This window comes from Mus caroli, unplaced genomic scaffold (genome assembly GCF_978045245.1).
Source record: "Mus caroli unplaced genomic scaffold, Mus_caroli_1 scaffold_19, whole genome shotgun sequence".
In the NCBI taxonomy this organism is placed as follows: Eukaryota; Metazoa; Chordata; class Mammalia; order Rodentia; family Muridae; genus Mus; species Mus caroli.
The window spans coordinates 33,025,345-33,034,097 of NW_028227274.1; the positions used below are offsets into that span (position 1 = coordinate 33,025,345).

At 38.4% G+C, this 8,753-nt stretch overlaps 1 protein-coding gene across 4 annotated transcripts in view; it reads left to right on the top strand.

Moving 5' to 3' along the window:
* Positions 1 to 1,472, top strand: part of Matr3 (matrin 3) — a 30,332-nt gene extending 28,860 nt beyond the window's left edge. For all 4 annotated transcript variants that reach the window (XM_021150224.3, XM_029471811.2, XM_021150226.3 and 1 more), the window contains one exon: positions 421 to 1,472. In XM_021150224.3, coding sequence (XP_021005883.1) covers positions 421 to 471 — 51 coding nt within the window. In that variant the 3' untranslated portion in view covers positions 472 to 1,472. The remainder of the gene's footprint in view (positions 1 to 420) is intronic.
* Positions 1,473 to 8,753: the final 7,281 nt, after the last annotated feature.

Genomic DNA, 8,753 nt, shown 5'->3' on the forward strand with positions numbered 1-8,753 from the left:
AAGAAATTATACATTAGAGATCATAGGTGCTCTGTCACCTCTGTTGTAAATAAAGTCTCATTAGAGCACAGTCCATCATAGCCATGACCTTTCAAGTATTGTCTATGGCTCTTTTAGGTCAGTGAAATTGTTACAGTAAAGATAATATAGCTGTTTTTTCCTATATGAATTCTCATTTCTAAAAGTTAGGGTTAATTGCACATTTGAAATATCCATTTTCCACATTTGCCATTTTTTTTTTCATGATTATTGTGTCCCGAGCCAGTTTAGTTTTGTATGTTAAGATTAACTCATTTGTAAAATATTAAAGTGTTAGCATTAAGTCCCTAAAGTTGGACTGGATGTTGTATTTTATAATTGATACATATTCTAGGTGTTTTTAAAAATTACTTAGTCTCGTAATTCTTTTTCCCCCTTCAGAAATTTCTGAATAAATTGGCAGAAGAACGGAGGCAGAAGAAGGAAACTTAAGATGTACAAGAAGCTTGCTTAATTCAAAGAAAACGATGGTTGATTTTAATGTTAACCTTTTTTAAAATACAATACTGATAGTTAGAAAACTACTGTACTCTTTTGTTTTAGTGGAAAAGAATAGATGTCTGTTGTGTTTAAGTGTTATAGCAAAAAGTACACATACGGTTAAGTTAATGAAAATGTTTTTGTTTCATCCGAGTGACAACAGACAAAAGTACTTCCTAGAGATTGACTGTTGTAAGCTATGGAAAACAACTTGCACCACTAAGAGAAAGATACCATAGAACCATTCAAAAAAATGAAACTTAGTAGTTTGAGGCTTCAAAGAAATGTCAACTTCTGATTCCATTCAATAAAGAACAAAACCAATTGTATTTTTTATTACTTTTCATCTGAAACATTCCACGTTTTAATCTGAGCCTTGCAGACTTTTTCTTTGACTTTGGAAGCTGTTTCGGTTGCATTGCATTTTTAGAGAACTTCATTCATGTGAGATTGGCCATTCAATTGCAGGTGCAGTTTTCTTTTAATGTCATGCTGTTTAGATGATAAGAAATATTAAGTAATTGGCTTTAGATTTGTAATTTTTTTTCTCTGAGTTCCTGCTAGGTTTTATATTCTAGTAGTCAATGTTATTTCAGTGAAATGTAAAAATATTCCCGTTCTCTTTGACCAGTATTAATTTCTTGAGAACCTATTGCCTGTCACTTGAATCCTGTAGCTGTCATACATCTCTGGTATAAGCAACATTTGATTTTTGAAGTGTGTAAACCATCTATATTTTCAAGATGTAATTTTACATTTCTGCATTTCAAAACCAGTTTGGCCATAATTCTTGACGCACGCTTCTAATTCATGTACCTGCACATGTGACCTTTGTGAGCAGAAATTTGCATGTATAATCTGTGTTTACTTGTAACTCTCTGGTTATATACTGCTTATATCTGTGGATTCAAGTTACTGAAGTGAATACCAATAAAAAAAAAAAACTTAGGTCATGTTGATTGGTTGGTTAAACATGTTTGGATGTTAACCAAAATATTTGTCCGTTGTGGCTTTTTATTCACTGTTAAATTTTTATGCATGCTTTAACAAATTATTCTTAAGTCTATATTGGTGTTCTAAAAACTACTAAAGATTTTGGTTTAGTGCTGATGGATTTCTTGTTCTTGTTACATAACTAAAAATGAGACTTTTTCTTTAACCTTACAGTTTTAAATACTGAGGATAAAGAAATTGCAGAAGTTCAAATTCAGAGCTATCTGTGCCTTTAACAATAGAATTAAAGTAGCATTGGAAAAAATCGTCTTGTCGCTGCTTCAAAATCAAGAAGGAATTTTTGGTGTGTTGAATAATCTGAAGACCCAAGAACAGCTTTAATTTTAATCAGTGACAGATAGTAATTGTCTTTCAAACTCTCCGACATAGTTGTATTTAAAATTATAATTTAAACATATTGTTGGGTAAAATTTTAGTAACATGCACAAAAAATCCTTGCTAATCTTCAGTTTAGTTTTAGCTGTTACTAATTATATACTTTTGTAAATTCTCTTTTCTTTCTTTTCACTTTCTCTTTTTCTCTCTCTCTTTTCTTCCCTTTCTTTCTTTCTTTCTTTCTTTCTTTCTTTCTTTCTTTCTTCCTTCCTTCCTTCCTTCCTTCCTTCCTTCCTTCCTTCCTTCCTTTCTTTCCTTCCTTTCCTTCCTTTCCTTCCTTTCCTTCCTTTCCTTCCTTTCCTTCCTTCCTTTCCTTCCTTCCTTTCCTTCCTTTCCTTCCTTTCCTTCCTTTCCTTCCTTTCTTTCTTTCCTTCCTTCGTTCCCCCCTCTCTCTCTCTCTCTCATCTAACAGCAACTAAAACAAATTGTGGATAGGGCCAGTCATGGTGGCATATATCTTTATTCTCAGCACTTGGGAGGCAGGGGCAGGTTTGTCTTGAGTTAAGAGAGCCTCCTGGTCTATATAGGGTTCCAGGCCACTTGTCTCAAATGCAAACAAATAGGCAAAAAAACAAAAAAAAAAAAAAACTGTGTATATAAAAATGAAAACATGATATCCATCAGCATTTATAGTTTATGTTGTATGAACTATTGTGTGAATTTAGTAACTTGAGGAATACTTTGAACAGTTTTTCTTGATTTGTGGCTTTAAGAAATCAGGTTTTATCAGGGTGATGGTCGTATAGGCAGGTGTGTAGACCTGTATGACTGAAAGTTCCAGAAACCCTATCTTGGAAAACAAAAACAACCAAAAAAAGAAATCATGTCTACTTTGTTTTGGTTGTAGTTTTGATGGTGTTTAGTTCTTTTATTTGTTTTGTAATTAAGCTGCTTGTGAGTAATCTGTAGCAAGATTTTTTACATTGTTTGAAACAGGCTTTCTTAGTATAACCTCAAACTGTCCTGGAATTGACTCTAGACCAGGCTGGCCTAGAACTTGCAGATGTCCAACCCAGTGCTGGGATTAAAGGCATGCCTACCACTGTCCAACATGGCAATGGTTTTTTACTTTTGAGAAGCCTCATATGTCAGAAGTATACTCCTAATGATCCCAGAACTCAAAATGCAGACAAGATCCGAAGTTTAAGGTCATCCTCTGGCAACAGAAGGAGTTGAGTGCAGTCTGGAATGTAGACCCTGTTTTGCTACTATTTAAACTTAGAATCCTGCCCAAACATCTGTATACCTGGTCACATGCCTGCTTTCCCCAGATCTAGTTCATGGCTATAAAAGAATTGTTGTATTTAACACCTGTTACAATGTTGAACATAATTTCCTGCTGTTTCAGCCTTTAGTCTTATTATTTTACAAATATAAGTGAAGGTTTTAAGAGATACCCTGAGTTTATTCTACAATCCCTTTTAATTCAATGCTAGGAAGTTTGAGTTCTCATAGTGTTGTTCTTGTTGACATTTGTGTTACTTGTGTATCCCAGAAGTAAATTTTGTGCAGTAGATCAGCCCACTCTGGTACTCAAGAGAGTACAAAGTTAAGCTTCAGTTTGACCCCAGCCTGAGCAGTGTAGATGGTCTGGTGGTAAGAGGAATTTCTAGCTATAGCATATGCCACTGACACTTTTGTATCTTATGTGAGAATATGGACACATGCACCTTTGTGGAGATCAGAGGAAAACTTTCTGGGATTATTTTTCTCTTGTTCATTCCCCAGATCAAACTCAAGTTGTCAGACTTATGTGGCAAGTGTATTTATGGCCCTCTTAAGATTTATTTATTTTGCATTTTTCAGGCAAGTTCTCACTAAGTAGCTGAAACTTACTATGTAGACTGGGCTGGCTTCCAAAGCAGAAGCCTGTGTCTGCCTCTCAAGTACTTAATTAAAGGCTTGCATGACTATACCAGCCTTCTTTTAAGATTTTTAAGATTAGGGGGAGGGCATAGGGGATTTTCGGAGGGGAAATTAGGAAAGAAAATTTAAAAAAAGAAAAGATTTTTAAGATTACTCATTATCAAGAAGGATGAGATTTCCTTTCTACCCATCCTTCCCCCTCCCATTTTTTCTTATGAGTGTTTTGTAGTTGCAATGCTAGGTGTTCAAAGGGCTTGTGAGTACTGAATAGAAGTACTCAACCACTGAGCTATATCCTCAACATTTTGAATGTTACTTTTTATGTTGATATGACAAATGAATGAGACAATTGAGACATGTTTATTGTTAAGCATTTATCACAGTAAAGTTTTTGGAAGTTAAAATGTACAGGCAAGATGGATGTGGAGGTGCATGCCTTTGATCAAGTGCTGGGAGGCAGAGGCAGGGGAATCCTTAAGCTTGAAGCCAGCCTGAACTACAGAGCCAGTTCCAGAGCTAAACAGAAACTTGACATTTGGAGAAGGATAAGGGGTTCTGGGCTGGTCTCTGACTTTTAGAGTCTATTATAGCTGGACCTATCTCTTAAAGATGTCTAGCTGAGTATAATCACTATAGTGTGGGAGATCTAACCCAGGACTTTGTACACTCTGGGTATGTAAGTGCAATACCTTTACAAGATTAGACTTAAGATGTTGCAGAAGCATAGAGATCCCTACTGTGTAAGGAAAGCTAGCTGGTTGATTTAGTTTTGGGGGTTTTATTTGGAAGCTTTGTGGTTTTTGTTGTGTTGGGGATTGAACCCACTCCTCCAAGTAAGAGGTAGATTTGACTTAAACAAAATGCTGTTTTAGTGCCACTGTGTGTGAAAAGTAAGGCCAGTTTGCTCAACTTTGCCAGGATTAAATCAGAAATTAAGATAACACTTGTAGGCCAAACTACTCAGATATCTCAAGTTACAGAGCAATTTCAACAGCATAGTGAGAAAGAGAAAACTGTTTTTCAAGATAGTTTCTCTGTGTGGCTCTGGCTATCCTGGAACTTGCTCTGTGGACCAGTCTGGCCTCTGCCTCTGGAATGCTGGGATTAAAGGCCTACGAAACTACCCCCCATCAAACGTTTAAATGGAAGATTTTTTTTTTGTACTCTAAATTAGATTTACTATAAATACAAATTCCAAGCTGCTACCTACCTATGAAGTTATGAATTAACCTCTATTTTAGATGTGTTTCCCAGACTGGAGGTATAGAGCTATCTTAAAATTCTTGCTTAGGCCGGGCGGTGGTGGCGCACGCCTTTAATCCCAGCACTCGGGAGGCAGAGGCAGGCGGATTTCTGAATTCGAGGCCAGCCTGGCCTACAAAGTGAGTTCCAGGACAGCCAGGGCTACACAGAGAAACCCTGTCTCGAAAAAACAAAAAAAAAAAACAAAAACTTGCTTAGCATGTTCAGTCCACAGCACTAGGAAACATGTTTGTGTCTTTGAGAGCCACCTAAGTTGTAATGCCATGTGAACCCATGGAAGAGGTTGCAGTTCAAATACTTATTAATGTAACGATTTCTGACTTTCTGGTGATCATAGGTATCTAACCCAGCTTTTTTTTTTTTTTTTTTTTAAAGATTTATTTATTTATTATACGTAAGTACACTGTAGTTGTCTTCAGACACTCCAGAAGAAGGAGTCAGATCTCATTACGGATGGTTGTGAGCCACCATGTGGTTGCTGGGATTTGAACTCAGGACCTTCGGAAGAGCAGTCAGAGCTCCTAACCACTGAGCCATCTCACCAGCCCCATCTAACCCAGCTTTAATCAGCAACTGAGCTGTATGTAGAAAGCCAAGTCAAACTGGAGAAGTCAGCTGTCTCATCTTTACAATACTGCACACATCATTAGTCATCACCTATCTATATTATTCAAATCTGTTATTCAAACTATGAATATCCATGTGTAAATCTGAGGAATGGGGACCATTACTAGAAATTTAGTAAGCCACCTATCAAGACCTTGATTCCAAAAGATGCACTGAATAATGTAATCCTTAAGTTATTCAGAAATAGGCTTACTAACTTCAATGGTGGGGGTTTTAGGGTATATTGCCCAACTTCCACAGGATAAAAACACTTAGCTTCTTATACCCATTTTGAAACAAGGTTTTTGTTTGGGGTGTTTAGAGACTGGGGCCCTTGACTGGTCTGGAGCTCACTGTGTAACCTAGTCCAGCTTCAGCTCACAGAAACCTTTGTTTCTCTTGACTACTGGGTTTAAAGGTATATTGACACCATCTACAGGGTGGGGTGGGGGAATTCTGTGGCTCAGGCCGTCTGTAGGTAGCTGAGGATGTTAAACTTGATCTAAACTGATCATTCTGCTTTTACCTTCCTAAGTGTTGGTGTGTGCCACCATGCCCAGTTTTATTTAGTGCTGGGTATCAATCTCAAGGTTGAGAATGTGGTAGACAGATCATCAGCTATTTAATTTAATCCAGGCCCTTACATGTCTTAGGCACACATTGAACTACTAAGGTATACCTCTAGCTTTGAGACAAGTCTCACTAAATGCCAAGTAGTGCTTAGTAACTCATGATCCTCTGCAGCCAGGTTTAGAGATTGAACTCTTAATAGAGTGCATGCTAAACAAACACTTTTTAAGATAACTTTTTGCCTTTTATTTTGGTCTTTTAAGTGTCAGAGTTGGCCTTGCATTTGCAGTGTAGCCCAAGTAGGTCTGAGTTTTGTGTTCTTTTGCCTCCAGAATAGCTGAGATTCTAGACATGTGCCACTAGGCTTGCCTTTCTGGGAGTGTTGGGGTTAGTTAGCCAAATGTGTGGTGCCTCTTGTCTATAATCTTACCCTCAAGAGACCAAGACAGAAGGGTTGCCACGAGTTTAGAATGAGCATGGATAACAGGGTTTTTTCTCTTTTCAGGGGGGAAAATGGGACTATAGAGATGACTCAGAGTCAGTTCCCAGGACCCACGTGGATGCTCATAACCACCTTTTAAGTCCAATTCAAATGCTCAGGTACCCACACTGATGTGGCAAATATATAGACATATTTTGTTGTAAGTAGCTCCAATTGCAGAATATGTAAAAATGTCTTGGTTTCTGGTCTTTCTACCATAGACTTGTTTTTCACTTATTTTCTGGGTTCCTCACCAATACTCTTTGGTTTTGAGGTGCACATCAACAACAGTCTGGCTTGTTTTCTGAGGACCAAGGTTATAGTTACACACCACTACTATAGTCTGCTAGAGTCCATCAGCATCCTTTGGATAAATCATGACAGTCTCTCCTCTCAAAACTATATATATATATATGCCTGCTCAGCAGCAACAAAGTCAATTTTTCTCTTACAGTTGGCTATAATTGTGGGACTTCAGCTTAGTTGTTTGTTCACTTGCGTGCAGGTGAGGGGTTAAGATGAGAACAGTTTAGTATGCAGTTCTTGTTTATGTTGTTTTGGGGGGGGGGGTAAGACTGGGTTTCTCTTTGGGCCCAGGCTGGCCTTGAACTCAGAAATCTGCCTGCCTCTGCCTCCCAAGTACTGGGATTAAAGGTGTGTGCCACCAGAGTAACTGAACTATGTTAGATGACCCATGTTGATTTCTGTGGGACTTTAAACTGGCTGGAAAGAAATGGGATGGAGTAGTGCACACACACCCTGTCAACAAATTGTCCCAGGGTAAAAATGCCGTTTGAAGGGTGGTGAAGACAAAAGGGAGTAGTGTATTCTTAGGAGAATGTCACTGGTGCTAAGACCTTGCAAGCATGGAGCTGGTTGCAACTGTTTACAAAAACAAAAGGCACTGAAGAATTTGGTTGTTTCAGTGAGTAATACAAATGAGATTTTTTTTTTTTTAATTTTATGTATGTGAGTACACCGACACACCAGAAGAGGGCATCAGATCTCATTACAGATGGTAGTGAACGAACCACCACGTGGCTGCAGATAATTGAATTCAGGACCTCTGGAATAGCAGTCAGTGTTCCTAACTGCTGAGCCATCTCTCCAGTCCCAAATGCAGTTTCTAAGGATTAAAATTTTATTTCTAAGTTCATATTTCTAGCATCAGAGGAAAGACATTTAATGGGGTTCATATGTCCTCTTAAAAATATACCCAGATAATTTTTCACACATCTTTATTTACCTTGCTTAGTGTTACTATATGTAGATCTTAGAACTAACCAGTGGTGAATGTGGGCCCGCTATGCTGAAAGGGTTAGAAATTGGGTTGGGTTGGTTGGTTTGCTATGGCATGTTTGGATATCAGATACAAGTCTGAGTAATTGTGCTCTCCTACTTTAATCCTAGGAGTGGAAGTCGGGTCACAAAGCTCACACTGCAAGCGGTTTTTACCCACTAAGACACTGGCCTTTTTTCTTTTCCTTTGGACAAGATCTTTTGTCACAAAAGATAATCTTGCATTCCTGCTTCTGCTTCCACTTAAGTGCTGAAATTGCTGGTGTGGAAATTCTTTTGTCTTGCTTCTTAAGTTTCCTGTCTTGGTTTTAAAAGAGGCTCTGCAGGCTGCATAGAAACTACCTACTGGTATTTTGCCAGTGTGTGAATCAAGTGCTATATGCCCCTGATTTTACTTTTTTGCTTATGTCGGGATCTCAATATGACATTAATGCATAGTTCTTGGTGAGTGAGTGGGTGGGTAGGTGGTGTGTTTAGAGTCATTTGGATGCTCCTTTTGGTGTATATACTTGAAGACAGATACGCATACCTTAGTTCCCAGTTCCCATAGCCACAGAATCACATCAGTCTGGTGGGGCTGGCAAATGAAGAGCCACACATACCTCAAAGAAGTCAACAGAACTAGAAAAACCCTTGGTAGGTCTTTGAAGAACACCTGAAGAAGAGCACTACACAGCAGACCTTTGAAGCCGCGTTCTCTCTTGCGCCCTCTATTGGCCTAGCCGGGAAGACAGAATGGGTGGGCGGGGCTGGCGGTGAC